This window comes from Perna viridis, chromosome 3, assembly GCF_037379345.1.
Source record: "Perna viridis isolate PV_CMFRI_1.1 ecotype Kerala chromosome 3, ASM3737934v1, whole genome shotgun sequence".
NCBI classification, from domain to species: Eukaryota; Metazoa; Mollusca; class Bivalvia; order Mytilida; family Mytilidae; genus Perna; species Perna viridis.
Window position 1 is genome coordinate 15,782,171 of NC_142447.1, and position 23,970 is coordinate 15,806,140.

The 23,970-nt window shown below is 36.2% G+C and overlaps 1 protein-coding gene across 1 annotated transcript; it reads left to right on the top strand.

The window, feature by feature from the left end:
* The first annotated feature begins 78 nt into the window (after window positions 1-78).
* On the top strand, window positions 79-21,886 carry LOC148621166 (uncharacterized). The gene is made up of 20 exons (XM_088573897.1): window positions 79-334; window positions 560-645; window positions 793-1,015; window positions 1,486-1,553; window positions 1,764-1,893; window positions 3,190-4,554; window positions 7,392-7,836; window positions 8,710-8,843; window positions 9,069-9,154; window positions 9,302-9,524; window positions 9,994-10,061; window positions 10,272-10,401; window positions 11,698-13,062; window positions 15,899-16,343; window positions 17,211-17,344; window positions 17,570-17,655; window positions 17,803-18,025; window positions 18,495-18,562; window positions 18,773-18,902; window positions 20,197-21,886. Exons 1-20 carry the CDS (start codon window positions 225-227, stop codon window positions 21,776-21,778), a joined length of 7,101 nt encoding a protein of 2,366 aa, XP_088430023.1. The 5' UTR covers window positions 79-224; the 3' UTR covers window positions 21,779-21,886.
* Window positions 21,887-23,970: the final 2,084 nt, after the last annotated feature.

Below are 23,970 nucleotides of genomic sequence, written 5' to 3' on the forward strand. Positions count from 1 at the left end.
CAGACTCAGTAGCGTTCGTGTTGGATGTGAGAAAGGGAAGTTGGCCTAACCCCGGGGCCTAAGTAGTCCTTGGGAAATTTTAAATCGGACTGCATTACACCTACAAATACAATCCAACATAGCCGAGGAAGGTCTATAAAGAAGAAAGAGAAATCCATTGACCAATGGACGGCGTTGACGTTTCTTGTGCCGCAACGTAACGTCACAGTTCTGCTATAGATACTATGTCTGTCGAAGTCGCAAGAAGACACGAGTCATCCGCGACAATGTTAAATCTCGTTTTAAAGCGAAATCATGAACTGTATCTGAGGAACGAGCAAGAACGTTTTGAAAAGTAAGATTTTATATTTATTTACCGATTTTGGGAGTACTTCTATTACTGTAAATAAACATTGAATCCTTTCGTGGTACATTTGCTACATAGCAAGAATAAAAATCGAACAAATTAAAATAATTAATTGTGTAAGTTATCGACACAGATGTATAGAGGTTACCAGAACCCCAAGATCGGAATGACAACATCGGCTTGTAACTTAACTGGTACCAACTATTTTTTCAGTGATTATAAAAGCAGTGACAGCAATTGTATGAGCTGTGAAGAAACAGTACTGGAGTGTCTAGATTGGAATCAGGAAAATCCGGAAGGTTTGTGTCTTCTACATTTTTCAATTTTATTAATTTATAAAGTAATCGGATTATTGATGTTTATTTTTTTATATTATTATATGAGTAAACAGTAAGACCCCAAAAGTTTTTGAAAGAAACTTATCCTTATTTTAATTTTCATTTCAGATAAAGTAGAATTTATGATCAGGACCCCGAATCAGTGGAGTGGCTCATTTATAAGACCCACCAATGGCTTCTGTAGAATCCATAAGGTGGTCCTGGACCAAAATATTCCTATACCTCGTCCAGAAGTGGACGCCATTTCTTTTGTGAAGTACAACTTGAAACACAGTGACGGCTTATTAACTCCATGGGATTTAATGAATTGCAAAGAAAACCTCTACCAAGAGTAAGTTTTTAACACATCCAGAAAAGCAACTGTACTTCCCTATTTCTCACGAGACAACACAATTTGATGTACATCATTTTACACATTTATAAACCTCATACTGATGCTAGAAATAGCTTGCCATGACTTTGAAAAGCATCACTAACCAGCAAAGATACGAAATATTAAATGGAACTACCCAAAGGGAGAATTTAGGCGAAAAATGGATGGAAACTAGTGATACCTTCTGAAAAGTTTTGTGTCCATCAGTCTGTCCCCCACGGTTTCCAGATGATGACTTGAGAACTGACCAATGATTTTTTTTATAACTTTGCACAATTGTCAAGTAACATAGAATACAAATCAAGTACAATTTTCGGCAAATCTAAAATGTAGTTTTCTATTTTTAACATTTTGCCCACCCCCCTTTTTCACCATTACGTGGCGGGTATCACTTGAAGTTCCATTAATGCCCTATTGTTAATTTACAGAGAATTGTACAAAAGATGCGAAGCTTTATTACGTCAATGCCTGGATTGGAATAGAAACCATGACAAAGGTTAGTATTAGTTTAGCCATTTATATGCATGGAATAATAAAAAAAGATAAGATGCCCTTTATGAAGAATTTGTACTAAAGTCTAAAAGAAAAGGAAACAAAGACAGAAGTAAAAAGTTCTTACTGTCGTTCATCTCGATATCTGTTGAGTTCCGATGCTGTGTGTCTTTGTTTTAAAATAAAATATTAGTAGTCGACATATTAATTTCAGGACTTATCCAGTACGCCATTAAAACTCCAAAGATTTGGAATCACGAGAAAATAAAGGCTAGACCTAAATTTCAGCGAATTCCTGACATCAAAGAAACACACGGAAATCAGCCTCGTGATCAGTTAGACCAGTAAGTACATTGAACTACTACATGAAAGGATCCAAGCCCTGTTTATACTTTATACTTTATATTCATATTGTAACATGAATCTTCTTTTTTCCTTTGATCTTTTTATGGAATAACATAGAGACGACAAGCATGTACCAAAATGTATGCTCTAAATTGAAGCAACCAAATAATATTGCATGAAAGGTCACATGGGCCTATATAATGCAATGAGGAAACAGCCATGAAATAACCAAAACACTAACACCAATATTGCATGGGTAAGCTCCGCCTCTTTGGGAAAAGATTACGCCTACAAAAAGCACACATACAAATGTCAATTTTATTAGGTTTCATATAATAAAATACAAATCTTTAAATCTCTGCACGTTTTCTTTGCCAGACAGAGAACAAAAAATATAATGTCTACTCATTAATTTAAAGATAGAACCGAAAAAATACACATTTCTTTACTTTTGAAACGTATTAGCAAAAAAAAAACAACCCCCAAGTTGAACATAATGTATCGAAATGAAATTTTGCTCAAATACAGAGCTAAAAGTTAGTGAAAGTTGAAGTTGCAATTTGAAAATTGAACTACCCCTTTAGTATTTGTAACGTCTTTAAGGATTTCTGGTGTGGTCCGTTGACGTTTTATCGGTGGGATGGCCAACACGCTCGAATTTTCACTAGTCGCTTCAACGCTAGCATTTTCCTCGAAAATGGGCGCCACTGCAATTTCGGTGGAATCTTGAGGCGGATTAAGGACATTTGAAACCTTTTTCTGAATTGTTTCAATCTGGTAGAGAGAATGCGTCTGCCATACTGCCTACTGTGCGGGTTATTAGATTTTCCCGCCAAACGTTATTTTTTTCTGCACGGACTGTCATGGGCGTGTCATTCATGTTACAAATCATTTATAGCAACGCCTTCCTCGTTGGCCAAATAAACTTCTCACGCTGCGCGTTCGAAAGTTTATTTGTCTAACTCGGAATACTATGCTATAAATATAACTTAAAAAGGCGTAAGTTAACGTTGTGCTTGAAGTCATTAAAATCGTCAGTAACGTATATTCTTATCCAAATGTGTTCAATTTAAGTATCCAGCTTGGTTTCTGACTTTTTGTGCACACGATAAAAAGTCATTTTTGATATTCTGTTTTACTGTTATAAGTGAAAACAAAGACACTGAATTTCTCTTAAGTAGGCGGACATTTTAATCTTTTGCTCTGATTTCAAAACAAAAAAAATGTAATGTTACTCTACATTCATAAGTAACTCTTTCCTCCATTTCAACTTTATACCACATTCCCTGTTTCAGATATGAAAGCTGTAGCAGGCAAAACGATGATATAATTGGGCAAATCGAACAAACGGAAATCTTCAACATTAGTGAAACCTTACATTACATAGAAACCATTAGGAATTATTTTGATAACAACAAAACCACGCGTATGAGAACACCAAAACAAACCTTTAAAACTGATGGAGATATCACCAGGAGACATGATAGAGATATCACCAGGAGACAATATGAATGCTTCGATATACTCCTTGCACCTGCAAAGAATCCGAATGCCATACCAAAAATGTCATCTTGTCACAGAGTATACCGGAAGCCGATTCCCGAGGAAAAATTGAAAGCTGTAGAAAGCCCAGCAACTCGAACCGATACACTTTCGCACAAAAGGAACGTTTCGTTTGAGATTATATTTGAAGAACCAAAGAATTTGGCTGCAAAACCTGAGCTTTCATCTGGGAAGAGAAAAGCAAAACATGAGGATTTTTACAATGATACAAAGCAAGAAGACTACCAGACTTCAGTTCAACATGAGAACAACATCGAACAAATCAAAGGTGAGAAACAGTATCAACAGGCTGAACCTGGAAGATTTAGATTTTCAAGATTTCACCGATTTTCTGAACGACCAAGCAGAATTCCCATAATGGTTGCCTATCCATATGAAAATAGAAAGGTAATGTTATATCCCAGAGTCAGTCGCATACCAATACGTATCAAAGGCTATATGTGGAAATCAATGGACGGCAAAAAATTTCCAGCACCAGTCCAGTCAATTCCTGGAAGTTCAATTCCTTTGAGGAAAACAAAAAATCAAGGAATATACGACTACAACAATGTTTTTAGTCATAACAAAAATGGCCAAACTGAACTGAACAAAATTGCCAAATTTAAAGGAATCAATACTGAACAAAGGCGTAAGAGGAATGCCGTTTCACGTCTCAGCCATGTTGAATTTAATATGAATGGACAATCGCAGAAAAAGGTCGAAAGAAGCGCAATCACTACAACAGCTAACAAGAAGGGTAAACGAAACCGCAAAGAAAGCCGTATGGAATCAAGAAATGGTTTGAAGACCGAAACAGATTTCCCAAAACCCGCATTATTACCTCCAATCGGAAGGACTAGCCCATCTGAAAAGCCGTTCAAACATGAAAATGTTAGTCTTTCACCACCACATTCGCCGTTTGGCGACAGAATTGAAAGCAGCAGCGAATCCACTAGCCGTCCAGCATCAGTGACTGGTTATCCAATACTTCCTCCGATAGGTGGCGTTGGTAAGCCATGCCTTATGTCAGCTGCAGGTAAAAGGCAACTTCCTCCAATCATCAGTCGCCCGGTTTCAGCTGCTGGATATGCAAAGTTGCCACCCATTTCGACATCAAAATGAACTTCCGGAATCAATTGTATTTTTTATTTCATCTAATTTTATTTAGTTTATTTGTTTTCTTTTGTAATATTGTATTTTTATTAAATATATCATATTTTGAAAAAAAAGTCAGTTTGTCTTTAAAAATTGCTTACAGGAATATTAAACCCGGCATACACACGTTTTAAATATTTCATGCGTATGAGTTGAAATTTAAAAAGAAAAAATAATCACGGTATTAAAACTTCATAAGAACAGCTGATATAAAGCAATAACTTAAACAACATATTACCAATCCTGGCTTCGGTGCCACAAAACTGAACAATACGCAAGTCGGAGATTCCATAGTTACTCAAATCTAAGTCTTGGGAATTCATGACGTCGCAGTTGAGTATATTCTCATGATAAAACTTCAATACATTATCAGGTTTTGTGGCGCTAGGGCCAGATCATATTTGGAACATTCTGGAAAACATTCTAGCCTGCTTATAAACCATTTAGAATCCAACCCATAAAACCAAGACAAATGTGCCTATATGTAAGAATCCCGAATAGATTTCAGTTCGTTTTTTTTCCGAAACTATCTACGCAAAACTGACATGACTACGAAATATACTTGTTCAGAAAAGTTGTCGATATAAAATCTTGGACGCGCCACTGGGGTCGATTATAAAAGGTGTCACGTACATTATCTCTACCAAATTTGGAGTTTTGGAGATGTATGTGAAAAACTACAGTCTGACCCCTATATTACATTTTTATTAACGGTGGCCATGTTTTTTGACGGATCAAAGATCTAAACATACATTTTGTGCAAGATACCCTAAGTAATGTCTGTGAAAATTTTCATGTAATTCCGCTCAGAAGAATTTTGAAAAATTAACGAACGCCAGGTGAGCTAAAAAAAAAAGGAGGGGGGAATAGCTGCAACTCAAACTGGTAGAAAGTTTTGAAATTTTATAACAAGGTTCCATACATCAAAAGAAAGGCTGGTATTACTTTTATGGTCACAACAGTTTTGGAATTGGGGGCCAAAACTAGAATTTTACTCCAGTATTGGAATGACAATATTGTTCCACAATGGTCAGACTTAGATTGATTTTGGGGGTTACCATTATGGAACTTTTCAGAAAACTGTATTTTCCTTATGGCAAAGTAGTTAGTGAATCTCTCAAAAATTGTATAAAAAAGTGCCACCAAAGGAAGAGTATAAATGAATTTGGGGGTTAAGACTTTGACCGTGTAGAAATTAGGGGCCTGGTTTACCTTATGGTCGTATAATAACTTTAGTGGAAGTGAATGGACCTCATAATTTTTACTACGAGGTGTCAAACGACGAAAGGAAGAGCGAGTTTGATTTTTGGGGTTGTGCCTTGAGCCAAATAAGAATTGATGCAATAAAAGGTTTTCTGATTTTTGGACGATAACGATTTTACAGATTTTGACTTGAACCATTTAGTAATTAGGGGCAAAAAAGTGACAACTTTGGTTCTGATCAAAAGTCTAATCCTATACCGGTAATCAAAATTTAAAGTTGTGTCCATAATTGCTCCAACTTTTCAGGGCTTGACTTGTGGTCGTATAAGAACACTAAGTGCCCAAAGCTACGCTATTGATGACCCTTGATCAGAATGCAGCTGCTGGGATATAAGTTCAAACCTTTCTACATGTATGTAATTTTTTTACTCGGTCAGTAAATTAACAAATATGAAGCTTTAAGTTGACTATGTTGTGACCCCAAAATACAAATTAAAACATTTAGTATTGTATTAAAAAGATAAATTTATTTAAAACATTTTTTTCTATATAATAATCTAACTTTTACCGCCAAAAATTCGATCCACAATATCGTCACCGGCCTCCTAAGTTATATCAACCTTTTGGTCCGAGTTTTTCTAACAAAACGGATTCTTTCGGTGGACATTTATAATATTTTACCACGGAAAAGGCAACAATTACCATCCTAAATTCATTCTATCGAATTTGTCTAATCGTCATTTGAAATCAGGGCTAATAATTATAGGCATAAAATGCAGTTAACTTTTGCCAATATTTAAAGAAATTTTTTTTATGTACATCATGATATAAAAACAATTTGATGGGAGGTTACTGTCGAAACATTCAATTTAAGATGACGAAAAGGGGTTCCTTTTTAATCAACATCTAACAAATTCTCTCAATAACGACTCATGGTTCGATTCTTCTTTTCATCTTACCTGCAAGACAACAACCAACGTTATAAGATTTTACCAGGCCAGGAATTCCGCGGGACTCGACGTCAATTTTTGTTTTGCGTCAATGTTCACGTGCGCAATGTGACGCCATTAACATTGTAGCGTCACTAAGTCTAAAATTACCATAAACCGTTGTATTGTGTACAAGGTTATACTGTTTATCTTATTTAGATTATAGTGTGTATATTTGGACCATGAATGCTGAAAAAGATGGAGAAACCTTCAGCCATAGTATACATGTATCTGGATTTCATGGAAGAAATTGCAGAGAAAGGACACACAATAGCTTAAGAATTCGTCGGAATTCAATTGCAAAGAGTTCTTCGGGTAATGTAATGACTAAAATACACTCAGGTGCCAAAAGTTTGTCAACTTTCACATGTACGCTAGTCCGGCCACGCCCCCTTTTAATTTTTCCGATACCGATGGTGACAATGTCAATGCATGTCAACTTTATAATTGTTGGTTTAAAAATAGTAAAATAAGTAACTTTTATGGTGACTGGGTCAAAAATGACGTCATTTTCTTTGTTACGTCATTATTCGCGTGTTTGTAAACATGGAGAAGAGAGGTAAAGATCTTGATGTTCAAACCAAAGAAACCATTCTATCTATGGTTAGGAGTGGACTTAAGTCGTCTAAAGTGGCAGAAATCTTGGAGATACATAAGTCTACAGTTTCCAAAGTTTTGAAGAGGTATAGAGAACGTGGAAACAACGAAAACGCACCAAGGAAAGGACATCCCAAACTTTTGACAGTTCGCGGAGAAAACGCATTGACAAGGATTGTAAAGAAAGGCCGCCGGAAAACTTTGAACGACATAACAGCGGAACTTAATAGTGATACACCTGTGAAACTGTCTCGTAGAACAGTTCAAGGTGAATTGAAGAGGCTTGGGTATAATAGGAGGACAGTAGCGAAAAAACTTGGAGTACGCGAGGTTAACAGGAAGAAACGCCTACAATTCTGTCGTGGAAAACTACATTGGACAGCTAACCGTAACTGGAAGAGAATTATTTTCAGTGATGAGATGACTATTGTTATAAAACCGGATGGTAAAGTGAAGGTATGGAGAAAACAAAACGAAAAATGGCGTGGTTATTGTCTTGGATATCTGAATCAGGGCCCGACTCGTAGTCTGAAGCTTATGGTTTGGGGTACTATTACTTACTTCGGACGAGGACTGCTTGCATTCGTTGACGGAAATATGAATTCGGAGAAATATATCAAGACTTTAGATGACTTTTTATGGCCTGTTATCATTAAACACTTTCCGAATAATGACTTTCAGTTTATGGATGATAACTGTCCCGTGCACAGGTCCCGAGAAACCGAAGCTTGGAAGCAGCGAAATGGAATTCAACCGTTTTTCTGGCCACCACAGAGCCCGGACTTAAATCCGATTGAGAATGTTTGGCTGGTCTTGAAAAATCACATAAAAAGAAACATTTTTCACATTAAAGACACGGAGGACCTAAAACGCGAACTTCGGAAGGTCTGGAATAAGATCAGTGTAACATACCTGCAGAGCCTATACGGAACATTGCCGAAACGTTGCCGACAAGTGTTAATGTCTAAAGGATTTATTTCAAAATATTGAAGTTTTATGTCATAAATAAAGGTATGATTTTTAATTTTTATTGTGACGTTTGTTGTTTACAATAACGCCATCTTGAAAAAAAGTTGACAAACTTTTGGCACCTGAGTGTAACTTTTTGTCGATATTACGAAAAAAGCCTCAGACTCAGTAGCGTTCGTGTTGGATGTGAGAAAGGGAAGTTGGCCTAACCCCGGGGCCTAAGTAGTCCTTGGGAAATTTTAAATCGGACTGCATTACACCTACAAATACAATCCAACATAGCCGAGGAAGGTCTATAAAGAAGAAAGAGAAATCCATTGACCAATGGACGGCGTTGACGTTTCTTGTGCCGCAACGTAACGTCACAGTTCTGCTATAGATACTATGTCTGTCGAAGTCGCAAGAAGACACGAGTCATCCGCGACAATGTTAAATCTCGTTTTAAAGCGAAATCATGAACTGTATCTGAGGAACGAGCAAGAACGTTTTGAAAAGTAAGATTTTATATTTATTTACCGATTTTGGGAGTACTTCTATTACTGTAAATAAACATTGAATCCTTTCGTGGTACATTTGCTACATAGCAAGAATAAAAATCGAACAAATTAAAATAATTAATTGTGTAAGTTATCGACACAGATGTATAGAGGTTACCAGAACCCCAAGATCGGAATGACAACATCGGCTTGTAACTTAACTGGTACCAACTATTTTTTCAGTGATTATAAAAGCAGTGACAGCAATTGTATGAGCTGTGAAGAAACAGTACTGGAGTGTCTAGATTGGAATCAGGAAAATCCGGAAGGTTTGTGTCTTCTACATTTTTCAATTTTATTAATTTATAAAGTAATCGGATTATTGATGTTTATTTTTTTATATTATTATATGAGTAAACAGTAAGACCCCAAAAGTTTTTGAAAGAAACTTATCCTTATTTTAATTTTCATTTCAGATAAAGTAGAATTTATGATCAGGACCCCGAATCAGTGGAGTGGCTCATTTATAAGACCCACCAATGGCTTCTGTAGAATCCATAAGGTGGTCCTGGACCAAAATATTCCTATACCTCGTCCAGAAGTGGACGCCATTTCTTTTGTGAAGTACAACTTGAAACACAGTGACGGCTTATTAACTCCATGGGATTTAATGAATTGCAAAGAAAACCTCTACCAAGAGTAAGTTTTTAACACATCCAGAAAAGCAACTGTACTTCCCTATTTCTCACGAGACAACACAATTTGATGTACATCATTTTACACATTTATAAACCTCATACTGATGCTAGAAATAGCTTGCCATGACTTTGAAAAGCATCACTAACCAGCAAAGATACGAAATATTAAATGGAACTACCCAAAGGGAGAATTTAGGCGAAAAATGGATGGAAACTAGTGATACCTTCTGAAAAGTTTTGTGTCCATCAGTCTGTCCCCCACGGTTTCCAGATGATGACTTGAGAACTGACCAATGATTTTTTTATAACTTTGCACAATTGTCAAGTAACATAGAATACAAATCAAGTACAATTTTCGGCAAATCTAAAATGTAGTTTTCTATTTTTAACATTTTGCCCACCCCCCTTTTTCACCATTACGTGGCGGGTATCACTTGAAGTTCCATTAATGCCCTATTGTTAATTTACAGAGAATTGTACAAAAGATGCGAAGCTTTATTACGTCAATGCCTGGATTGGAATAGAAACCATGACAAAGGTTAGTATTAGTTTAGCCATTTATATGCATGGAATAATAAAAAAAGATAAGATGCCCTTTATGAAGAATTTGTACTAAAGTCTAAAAGAAAAGGAAACAAAGACAGAAGTAAAAAGTTCTTACTGTCGTTCATCTCGATATCTGTTGAGTTCCGATGCTGTGTGTCTTTGTTTTAAAATAAAATATTAGTAGTCGACATATTAATTTCAGGACTTATCCAGTACGCCATTAAAACTCCAAAGATTTGGAATCACGAGAAAATAAAGGCTAGACCTAAATTTCAGCGAATTCCTGACATCAAAGAAACACACGGAAATCAGCCTCGTGATCAGTTAGACCAGTAAGTACATTGAACTACTACATGAAAGGATCCAAGCCCTGTTTATACTTTATACTTTATATTCATATTGTAACATGAATCTTCTTTTTTCCTTTGATCTTTTTATGGAATAACATAGAGACGACAAGCATGTACCAAAATGTATGCTCTAAATTGAAGCAACCAAATAATATTGCATGAAAGGTCACATGGGCCTATATAATGCAATGAGGAAACAGCCATGAAATAACCAAAACACTAACACCAATATTGCATGGGTAAGCTCCGCCTCTTTGGGAAAAGATTACGCCTACAAAAAGCACACATACAAATGTCAATTTTATTAGGTTTCATATAATAAAATACAAATCTTTAAATCTCTGCACGTTTTCTTTGCCAGACAGAGAACAAAAAATATAATGTCTACTCATTAATTTAAAGATAGAACCGAAAAAATACACATTTCTTTACTTTTGAAACGTATTAGCAAAAAAAAAACAACCCCCAAGTTGAACATAATGTATCGAAATGAAATTTTGCTCAAATACAGAGCTAAAAGTTAGTGAAAGTTGAAGTTGCAATTTGAAAATTGAACTACCCCTTTAGTATTTGTAACGTCTTTAAGGATTTCTGGTGTGGTCCGTTGACGTTTTATCGGTGGGATGGCCAACACGCTCGAATTTTCACTAGTCGCTTCAACGCTAGCATTTTCCTCGAAAATGGGCGCCACTGCAATTTCGGTGGAATCTTGAGGCGGATTAAGGACATTTGAAACCTTTTTCTGAATTGTTTCAATCTGGTAGAGAGAATGCGTCTGCCATACTGCCTACTGTGCGGGTTATTAGATTTTCCCGCCAAACGTTATTTTTTTCTGCACGGACTGTCATGGGCGTGTCATTCATGTTACAAATCATTTATAGCAACGCCTTCCTCGTTAGCCAAATAAACTTCTCACGCTGCGCGTTCGAAAGTTTATTTGTCTAACTCGGAATACTATGCTATAAATATAACTTAAAAAGGCGTAAGTTAACGTTGTGCTTGAAGTCATTAAAATCGTCAGTAACGTATATTCTTATCCAAATGTGTTCAATTTAAGTATCCAGCTTGGTTTCTGACTTTTTGTGCACACGATAAAAAGTCATTTTTGATATTCTGTTTTACTGTTATAAGTGAAAACAAAGACACTGAATTTCTCTTAAGTAGGCGGACATTTTAATCTTTTGCTCTGATTTCAAAACAAAAAAAATGTAATGTTACTCTACATTCATAAGTAACTCTTTCCTCCATTTCAACTTTATACCACATTCCCTGTTTCAGATATGAAAGCTGTAGCAGGCAAAACGATGATATAATTGGGCAAATCGAACAAACGGAAATCTTCAACATTAGTGAAACCTTACATTACATAGAAACCATTAGGAATTATTTTGATAACAACAAAACCACGCGTATGAGAACACCAAAACAAACCTTTAAAACTGATGGAGATATCACCAGGAGACATGATAGAGATATCACCAGGAGACAATATGAATGCTTCGATATACTCCTTGCACCTGCAAAGAATCCGAATGCCATACCAAAAATGTCATCTTGTCACAGAGTATACCGGAAGCCGATTCCCGAGGAAAAATTGAAAGCTGTAGAAAGCCCAGCAACTCGAACCGATACACTTTCGCACAAAAGGAACGTTTCGTTTGAGATTATATTTGAAGAACCAAAGAATTTGGCTGCAAAACCTGAGCTTTCATCTGGGAAGAGAAAAGCAAAACATGAGGATTTTTACAATGATACAAAGCAAGAAGACTACCAGACTTCAGTTCAACATGAGAACAACATCGAACAAATCAAAGGTGAGAAACAGTATCAACAGGCTGAACCTGGAAGATTTAGATTTTCAAGATTTCACCGATTTTCTGAACGACCAAGCAGAATTCCCATAATGGTTGCCTATCCATATGAAAATAGAAAGGTAATGTTATATCCCAGAGTCAGTCGCATACCAATACGTATCAAAGGCTATATGTGGAAATCAATGGACGGCAAAAAATTTCCAGCACCAGTCCAGTCAATTCCTGGAAGTTCAATTCCTTTGAGGAAAACAAAAAATCAAGGAATATACGACTACAACAATGTTTTTAGTCATAACAAAAATGGCCAAACTGAACTGAACAAAATTGCCAAATTTAAAGGAATCAATACTGAACAAAGGCGTAAGAGGAATGCCGTTTCACGTCTCAGCCATGTTGAATTTAATATGAATGGACAATCGCAGAAAAAGGTCGAAAGAAGCGCAATCACTACAACAGCTAACAAGAAGGGTAAACGAAACCGCAAAGAAAGCCGTATGGAATCAAGAAATGGTTTGAAGACCGAAACAGATTTCCCAAAACCCGCATTATTACCTCCAATCGGAAGGACTAGCCCATCTGAAAAGCCGTTCAAACATGAAAATGTTAGTCTTTCACCACCACATTCGCCGTTTGGCGACAGAATTGAAAGCAGCAGCGAATCCACTAGCCGTCCAGCATCAGTGACTGGTTATCCAATACTTCCTCCGATAGGTGGCGTTGGTAAGCCATGCCTTATGTCAGCTGCAGGTAAAAGGCAACTTCCTCCAATCATCAGTCGCCCGGTTTCAGCTGCTGGATATGCAAAGTTGCCACCCATTTCGACATCAAAATGAACTTCCGGAATCAATTGTATTTTTTATTTCATCTAATTTTATTTAGTTTATTTGTTTTCTTTTGTAATATTGTATTTTTATTAAATATATCATATTTTGAAAAAAAAGTCAGTTTGTCTTTAAAAATTGCTTACAGGAATATTAAACCCGGCATACACACGTTTTAAATATTTCATGCGTATGAGTTGAAATTTAAAAAGAAAAAATAATCACGGTATTAAAACTTCATAAGAACAGCTGATATAAAGCAATAACTTAAACAACATATTACCAATCCTGGCTTCGGTGCCACAAAACTGAACAATACGCAAGTCGGAGATTCCATAGTTACTCAAATCTAAGTCTTGGGAATTCATGACGTCGCAGTTGAGTATATTCTCATGATAAAACTTCAATACATTATCAGGTTTTGTGGCGCTAGGGCCAGATCATATTTGGAACATTCTGGAAAACATTCTAGCCTGCTTATAAACCATTTAGAATCCAACCCATAAAACCAAGACAAATGTGCCTATATGTAAGAATCCCGAATAGATTTCAGTTCGTTTTTTTTCCGAAACTATCTACGCAAAACTGACATGACTACGAAATATACTTGTTCAGAAAAGTTGTCGATATAAAATCTTGGACGCGCCACTGGGGTCGATTATAAAAGGTGTCACGTACATTATCTCTACCAAATTTGGAGTTTTGGAGATGTATGTGAAAAACTACAGTCTGACCCCTATATTACATTTTTATTAACGGTGGCCATGTTTTTTGACGGATCAAAGATCTAAACATACATTTTGTGCAAGATACCCTAAGTAACGTCTGTGAAAATTTTCATGTAATTCCGCTCAGAAGAATTTTGAAAAATTAACGAACGCCAGGTGAGCTAAAAAAAAAGGAGGGGGGAATAGCTGCAACTCAAACTGGTAGAAAGTTTTGAAATTTTATAACAAGGTTCCATACATCAAAAGAAAGGCTGGTATTACTTTTATGGTCACAACAGTTTTGGAATTGGGGGCCAAAACTAGAATTTTACTCCAGTATTGGAATGACAATATTGTTCCACAATGGTCAGACTTAGATTGATTTTGGGGGTTACCATTATGGAACTTTTCAGAAAACTGTATTTTCCTTATGGCAAAGTAGTTAGTGAATCTCTCAAAAATTGTATAAAAAAGTGCCACCAAAGGAAGAGTATAAATGAATTTGGGGGTTAAGACTTTGACCGTGTAGAAATTAGGGGCCTGGTTTACCTTATGGTCGTATAATAACTTTAGTGGAAGTGAATGGACCTCATAATTTTTACTACGAGGTGTCAAACGACGAAAGGAAGAGCGAGTTTGATTTTTGGGGTTGTGCCTTGAGCCAAATAAGAATTGATGCAATAAAAGGTTTTCTGATTTTTGGACGATAACGATTTTACAGATTTTGACTTGAACCATTTAGTAATTAGGGGCAAAAAAGTGACAACTTTGGTTCTGATCAAAAGTCTAATCCTATACCGGTAATCAAAATTTAAAGTTGTGTCCATAATTGCTCCAACTTTTCAGGGCTTGACTTGTGGTCGTATAAGAACACTAAGTGCCCAAAGCTACGCTATTGATGACCCTTGATCAGAATGCAGCTGCTGGGATATAAGTTCAAACCTTTCTACATGTATGTAATTTTTTTACTCGGTCAGTAAATTAACAAATATGAAGCTTTAAGTTGACTATGTTGTGACCCCAAAATACAAATTAAAACATTTAGTATTGTATTAAAAAGATAAATTTATTTAAAACATTTTTTTCTATATAATAATCTAACTTTTACCGCCAAAAATTCGATCCACAATATCGTCACCGGCCTCCTAAGTTATATCAACCTTTTGGTCCGAGTTTTTCTAACAAAACGGATTCTTTCGGTGGACATTTATAATATTTTACCACGGAAAAGGCAACAATTACCATCCTAAATTCATTCTATCGAATTTGTCTAATCGTCATTTGAAATCAGGGCTAATAATTATAGGCATAAAATGCAGTTAACTTTTGCCAATATTTAAAGAAATTTTTTTTATGTACATCATGATATAAAAACAATTTGATGGGAGGTTACTGTCGAAACATTCAATTTAAGATGACGAAAAGGGGTTCCTTTTTAATCAACATCTAACAAATTCTCTCAATAACGACTCATGGTTCGATTCTTCTTTTCATCTTACCTGCAAGACAACAACCAACGTTATAAGATTTTACCAGGCCAGGAATTCCGCGGGACTCGACGTCAATTTTTGTTTTGCGTCAATGTTCACGTGCGCAATGTGACGCCATTAACATTGTAGCGTCACTAAGTCTAAAATTACCATAAACCGTTGTATTGTGTACAAGGTTATACTGTTTATCTTATTTAGATTATAGTGTGTATATTTGGACCATGAATGCTGAAAAAGATGGAGAAACCTTCAGCCATAGTATACATGTATCTGGATTTCATGGAAGAAATTGCAGAGAAAGGACACACAATAGCTTAAGAATTCGTCGGAATTCAATTGCAAAGAGTTCTTCGGGTAATGTAATGACTAAAATACACTCAGGTGCCAAAAGTTTGTCAACTTTCACATGTACGCTAGTCCGGCCACGCCCCCTTTTAATTTTTCCGATACCGATGGTGACAATGTCAATGCATGTCAACTTTATAATTGTTGGTTTAAAAATAGTAAAATAAGTAACTTTTATGGTGACTGGGTCAAAAATGACGTCATTTTCTTTGTTACGTCATTATTCGCGTGTTTGTAAACATGGAGAAGAGAGGTAAAGATCTTGATGTTCAAACCAAAGAAACCATTCTATCTATGGTTAGGAGTGGACTTAAGTCGTCTAAAGTGGCAGAAATCTTGGAGATACATAAGTCTACAGTTTCCAAAGTTTTGAAGAGGTATAGAGAACGTGGAAACAACGAAAACGCACCAAGGAAAGGACATCCCAAACTTTTGACAGTTCGCGGAGAAAACGCATTGACAAGGATTGTAAAGAAAGGCCGCCGGAAAACTTTGAACGACATAACAGCGGAACTTAATAGTGATACACCTGTGAAACTGTCTCGTAGAACAGTTCAAGGTGAATTGAAGAGGCTTGGGTATAATAGGAGGACAGTAGCGAAAAAACTTGGAGTACGCGAGGTTAACAGGAAGAAACGCCTACAATTCTGTCGTGGAAAACTACATTGGACAGCTAACCGTAACTGGAAGAGAATTATTTTCAGTGATGAGATGACTATTGTTATAAAACCGGATGGTAAAGTGAAGGTATGGAGAAAACAAAACGAAAAATGACGTGGTTATTGTCTTGGATATCTGAATCAGGGCCCGACTCGTAGTCTGAAGCTTATGGTTTGGGGTACTATTACTTACTTCGGACGAGGACTGCTTGCATTCGTTGACGGAAATATGAATTCGGAGAAATATATCAAGACTTTAGATGACTTTTTATGGCCTGTTATCATTAAACACTTTCCGAATAATGACTTTCAGTTTATGGATGATAACTGTCCCGTGCACAGGTCCCGAGAAACCGAAGCTTGGAAGCAGCGAAATGGAATTCAACCGTTTTTCTGGCCACCACAGAGCCCGGACTTAAATCCGATTGAGAATGTTTGGCTGGTCTTGAAAAATCACATAAAAAGAAACATTTTTCACATTAAAGACACGGAGGACCTAAAACGCGAACTTCGGAAGGTCTGGAATAAGATCAGTGTAACATACCTGCAGAGCCTATACGGAACATTGCCGAAACGTTGCCGACAAGTGTTAATGTCTAAAGGATTTATTACAAAATATTGAAGTTTTATGTCATAAATGAAGGTATGATTTTTAATTTTTATTGTGACGTTTGTTGTTTACAATAACGCCATCTTGAAAAAAAGTTGACAAACTTTTGGCACCTGAGTGTAACTTTTTGTCGATATTACGAAAAAAGCCTCAGTAGCGTTTGTGTTGGATGTGAGAAAGGGAAGTTGGCCTAACCCCGGGGCCTAAGTAGTCCTTGGGAAATTTTAAATCGGACTGCATTACACCTACAAATACAATCCAACATAGCCGAGGAAGGTCTATAAAGAAGAAAGAGAAATCCATTGACCAATGGACGGCGTTGACGTTTCTTGTGCCGCAACGTAACGTCACAGTTCTGCTATAGATACTATGTCTGTCGAAGTCGCAAGAAGACACGAGTCATCCGCGACAATGTTAAATCTCGTTTTAAAGCGAAATCATGAACTGTATCTGAGGAACGAGCAAGAACGTTTTGAAAAGTAAGATTTTATATTTATTTACCGATTTTGGGAGTACTTCTATTACTGTAAATAAACATTGAATCCTTTCGTGGTACATTTGCTACATAGCAAGAATAAAAATCGAACAAATTAAAATAATTAATTGTGTAAGTTATCGACACAGATGTATAGAGGTTACCAGAACCCCAAGATCGGAATGACAACATCGGCTTGTAACTTAACTGGTACCAACTATTTTTTCAGTGATTATAAAAGCAGTGACAGCAATTGTATGAGCTGTGAAGAAACAGTACTGGAGTGTCTAGATTGGAATCAGGAAAATCCGGAAGGTTTGTGTCTTCTACATTTTTCAATTTTATTAATTTATAAAGTAATCGGATTATTGATGTTTATTTTTTTATATTATTATATGAGTAAACAGTAAGACCCCAAAAGTTTTTGAAAGAAACTTATCCTTATTTTAATTTTCATTTCAGATAAAGTAGAATTTATGATCAGGACCCCGAATCAGTGGAGTGGCTCATTTATAAGACCCACCAATGGCTTCTGTAGAATCCATAAGGTGGTCCTGGACCAAAATATTCCTATACCTCGTCCAGAAGTGGACGCCATTTCTTTTGTGAAGTACAACTTGAAACACAGTGACGGCTTATTAACTCCATGGGATTTAATGAATTGCAAAGAAAACCTCTACCAAGAGTAAGTTTTTAACACATCCAGAAAAGCAACTGTACTTCCCTATTTCTCACGAGACAACACAATTTGATGTACATCATTTTACACATTTATAAACCTCATACTGATGCTAGAAATAGCTTGCCATGACTTTGAAAAGCATCACTAACCAGCAAAGATACGAAATATTAAATGGAACTACCCAAAGGGAGAATTTAGGCGAAAAATGGATGGAAACTAGTGATACCTTCTGAAAAGTTTTGTGTCCATCAGTCTGTCCCCCACGGTTTCCAGATGATGACTTGAGAACTGACCAATGATTTTTTTATAACTTTGCACAATTGTCAAGTAACATAGAATACAAATCAAGTACAATTTTCGGCAAATCTAAAATGTAGTTTTCTATTTTTAACATTTTGCCCACCCCCCTTTTTCACCATTACGTGGCGGGTATCACTTGAAGTTCCATTAATGCCCTATTGTTAATTTACAGAGAATTGTACAAAAGATGTGAAGCTTTATTACGTCAATGCCTGGATTGGAATAGAAACCATGACAAAGGTTAGTATTAGTTTAGCCATTTATATGCATGGAATAATAAAAAAAGATAAGATGCCCTTTATGAAGAATTTGTACTAAAGTCTAAAAGAAAAGGAAACAAAGACAGAAGTAAAAAGTTCTTACTGTCGTTCATCTCGATATCTGTTGAGTTCCGATGCTGTGTGTCTTTGTTTTAAAATAAAATATTAGTAGTCGACATATTAATTTCAGGACTTATCCAGTACGCCATTAAAACTCCAAAGATTTGGAATCACGAGAAAATAAAGGCTAGACCTAAATTTCAGCGAATTCCTGACATCAAAGAAACACACGGAAATCAGCCTCGTGATCAGTTAGACCAGTAAGTACATTGAACTACTACATGAAAGGATCCAAGCCCTGTTTATACTTTATATTCATATTGTAACATGAATCTTCTTTTTTCCTTTGATCTTTTTATGGAATAACATAGAGACGACAAGCATGTACCAAAATGTATGCTCTAAATTGAAGCAACCAAATAATATTGCATGAAAGGTCACATGGGCCTATATAATGCAATGAGGAAACAGCCATGAAATAACCAAAACACTAAAACCAATATTGCATGGGTAAGCTCCGCCTCTTTGGGAAAAGATTACACCTACAAAAAAGCACACATACAAATGTCAATTTTATTAGGTTTCATATAATAAAATACAAATCTTTAAATCTCTGCACGTTTTCTTTGCCAGACAGAGAACAAAAAATATAATGTCTACTCATTAATTTAAAGATAGAACCGAAAAAATACACATTTCTCTACTTTTGAAACATATTAGCAAAAAAAAAAAAAACAACCCCCAAGTTGAACATAATGTATCGAAATGAAATTTTGCTCAAATACAGAGCTAAAAGTTAGTGAAAGTTGAAGTTGCAATTTGAAAATTGAACTACCCCTTTAGTATTTGTAACGTCTTTAAGGATTTCTGGTGTGGTCCGTTGACGTTTTATCGGTGGGATGGCCAACACGCTCGAATTTTCACTAGTCGCTTCAACGCTAGCATTTTCCTCGAAAATGGGCGCCACTGCAATTTCGGTGGAATCTTGAGGCGGATTAAGGACATTTGAAACCTTTTTCTGAATTGTTTCAATCTGGTAGAGAGAATGCGTCTGCCATACTGCCTACTGTGCGGGTTATTAGATTTTCCCGCCAAACGTTATTTTTTTCTGCACGGACTGTCATGGGCGTGTCATTCATGTTACAAATCATTTATAGCAACGCCTTCCTCGTTAGCCAAATAAACTTCTCACGCTGCGCGTTCGAAAGTTTATTTGTCTAACTCGGAATACTATGCTATAAATATAACTTAAAAAGGCGTAAGTTAACGTTGTGCTTGAAGTCATTAAAATCGTCAGTAACGTATATTCTTATCAAAATGTGTTCAGTTTAAGTATCCAGCTTGGTTTCTGACTTTTTGTGCACACGATAAAAAGTCATTTTTGATATTCTGTTTTACTGTTATAAGTGAAAACAAAGACACTGAATTTCTCTTAAGTAGGCGGACATTTTAATGTTTTGCTCTGATTTCAAAACAAAAAAAATGTAATGTTACTCTACATTCATAAGTAACTCTTTCCTCTATTTCAACTTTATACCGCATTCCCTGTTTCAGATATGAAAGCTGTAGCAGGCAAAACAATGATATAATTGGGCAAATCGAACAAACGGAAATCTTCAACATTAGTGAAACCTTACATTACATAGAAATCATTAGGAATTATTTTGATAACAACAAAACCACGCGTATGAGAACACCAAAACAAACCTTTAAAATTGATGGAGATATCACCAGGAGACATGATAGAGAGATCACCAGGAGACAATATGAATGCTTCGATATACTCCTTGCACCTGCAAAGAATCCGAATGCCATACCAAAAATGTCATCTTGTCACAGAGTATACCGGAAGCCGATTCCCGAGGAAAAATTGAAAGCTGTAGAAAGCCCAGCAACTCGAACCGATACACTTTCGCACAAAAGGAACGTTTCGTTTGAGATTATATTTGAAGAACCAAAGAATTTGGCTGCAAAACCTGAGCTTTCATCTGGGAAGAGAAAAGCAAAACATGAGGATTTTTACAATGATACAAAGCAAGGAGAAGACTACCAGACTTCAGTTCAACATGAGAACAACATCGAACAAATCAAAGTTGAGAAACAGTACAAACAGGCTGGCACTGATGTCGAATATGTCTTAAACCCAGAATATGATTACGGATATCCACAATTGGGAGCCAGTCCTCCGTTGCCCATCCCTAAAGCACCGACGCCAATTGAGATGGGCTTAATCTCCGGAAGAGATATCGACATAAATCACTTTCTATCACTTGAAAACAGCAAACAAGAAACTTACCCATGTCTCCACAGAAAAGTGATACAGTATGAACCTGGAAGATTTAGATTTTCAAGTTTTCACCGATTTTCTGAACGACCAAGCAGAATTCCCATAATGGTTGCCTATCCATATGAAAATAGAAAGGTAATGTTATATCCCAGAGTCAGTCGCATACCAATACGTATCAAAGGCTATATGTGGAAATCAATGGACGGCAAAAACTTTCCAGCACCAGTCCAGTCAATTCCTGGAAGTTTAATTCCTTTGAGGAAAACAAAAAATCAAGGAATATACGACTACAACAATGTTTTTATTCATAACAAAAATGGCCAAACTGAACTGAACAAAATTGCCAAATTTAAAGGAATCAATACTGAACAAAGGGGTAAGAGGAATGCCGTTTCACGTCTCAGCCATGTTGAATTTAATATGAATGGACAATCGCAGAAAAAGGTCGAAAGAAGCGCAACCACTACAACAGCTAACAAGAAGGGTAAACGAAACCGCAAAGAAAGCCGTATGGAATCAAGAAATGGTTTGAAGACCGAAACAGATTTCCCAAAACCCGCATTATTACCTCCAATCGGAAGGACTAGCCCATCTGAAATGCCGTTCAAACATGAAAATGTTAGTCTTTCACCACCACATTCGCCGTTTGGCGACAGAATTGAAAGCAGCAGCGAATCCACTAGCCGTCCAGCATCAGTGACTGGTTATCCAATACTTCCTCCGATAGGTGGCGTTGGTAAGCCATGCCTTATGTCAGCTGCAGGTAAAAGGCAACTTCCTCCAATCATCAGTCGCCCGGTTTCAGCTGCTGGATATGCAAAGTTGCCACCCATTTCGACATCAAAATGAACTTCCGGAATCAATTGTATTTTTTATTTCATCTAATTTTATTTAGTTTATTTGTTTTCTTTTGTAATATTGTATTTTTATTAAATATATCATATTTTGAAAAAAAAAGTCAGTTTGTCTTTAAAAATTGCTTACAGGAATATTAAACCCGGCATACACACGTTTTAAATATTTCATGCGGTTGAGTTGAAATTTAAAAAGAAAAAATAATCACGGTGTTAAAACTTCATAAGAACAGCTTATATAAAGCAATGACTTAAACAACATATTACCAATCCTGGCTTCGGTGCCACAAAACTGAACAATACGCAAGTCGGAGATTCCATAGTTACTCAAATCTAAGTCTTGGGAATTCATGACGTCGCAGTTGAGTATATTCTCATGATAAAACTTCAATACATTATCAGGTTTTGTGGCGCTAGGGCCAGATCATATTTGAAACATTCTGGAAAACATTCTAGCCTGCTTATAAACCATTTAGAATCCAACCCATAAAACCAAGACAAATGTGCCTATATATAAGAATCCCGAATAGATTTCAGTTCGTTTTTTTTTTCCGAAACTATCTACGCAAAACTGACATGACTACGAAATATACTTGTTCAGAAAAGTTGTCGATATAAAATCTTGGACGCGCCACTGGGGTCGATTATAAAAGGTGTCACGTACATTATCTCTACCAAATTTGCTAACGCTTGGTTATTAAGTTTTTACAGATATATGCCAAAACCGGTTTCTTTATAGGTTTCAATGACAATTTGAGGTGGACACAGTCACTAAGTAAGCCATCTGAGCCAAACAAATTCCGTAATGAGTGAAAGGCCATCTTGATTGATGGAAACGGTACTAAAAGTGGATCGTTTTAGAGGCTCTCACATATATATTATTTATTTAGAAAGTGGAACAAAATGTAAGAAGTTGATGGCACGAAATCGAAAAAAAAACGATGGATTGATTGATTGTTGCGTTTTAACGCATGAACAGCAATATTTCAGCTATATTCAGGCGATAAACATGAAATGGATGATAAAATGAACATGAAATGCGAAATGGGATGTGACACAAGGATAATAGGGACAGCATCTGACTGTTCTCCCCCTTTTTTTTTTTTAAATTTTGACAATTTTTCGAAATTTTGCGCCAAATATACTCCTGATCGGAACTTCTTATGCCTTTTCTTTCATTTCAGCAAATACGGAACATCTCGGGAGTCAATATGTGTTACTTCCCCAGGAAATTCTAAGAAATTTCCGGGCACGGAAACATTTTCTATGCATTCCAATTTTATAAGTTTTTAAAAGTATTTTCTGACTATAAAGACACTGTCGTGCCGGAAATTAGTATTGTGCAAGAAGGAAAATACGATAAGAAACGAACGTTTCGTCGATACCGACTGGAAAAAAATTCTAAGAGAAAAACGAAGCGGAGTTACAGTTGGGTAAAAATGTTCTATTTTTAGAATTTATACAGTTTTTACCCTTGTTAAAGAAGTACATAGATAAAAACTAGTCATAGTATAAACAGTAATGAATAGCAAGCGGACATGTCAGAGAACACGCATAATAACCCAAATATGGAAACAAAATTATTTAATGATATTTTTGAGGAAAATTTAATAAAAAATCCTGGTCCCAAGTGCCTGCGATACTGGTCGGGCTGTATATTTGATAGTTGGAGCAAGACCCTGTGTTCTGATGGTGCAAATAGTAAAAAAAAATTACACTGTTAAAATAATGGGTTTTAGCTCACCTGACCAAAGTCCATGTGTGCTATTGCCATCACTTGGCGTCCGTCGTCGTCGTTAACAATTATACAAAACTCTTCTCCTCGGAAACCACTTGACTAATTCGAACCAAACTTGGTATGAATGTTCCTTGGGGTATCCTGCATAAAATTGAGTGAGGATTTTTGATTCGTTGAAAAACATGGCCGCGGTTACTAAAAATAGAACATAGTGGTCAGACAATAGTTTTTTTTGCATATACATGTATCTTTAAAACCGTAAGGTTTAGCTAAATTCTGACATGGATAAAAGTGTTCAGCATGATGAAATCTATCTGTGGTTAAATTTTGGGTTTAATCTGTTACGCCATGTTGGAGTTATTGCCCTCTTTCAACGATTGTTTGCTATTTTAATGCCATTTCTTTTTTTTTTTTTAAATCTTCTCCTCTGACACTATTTGACCAATTGA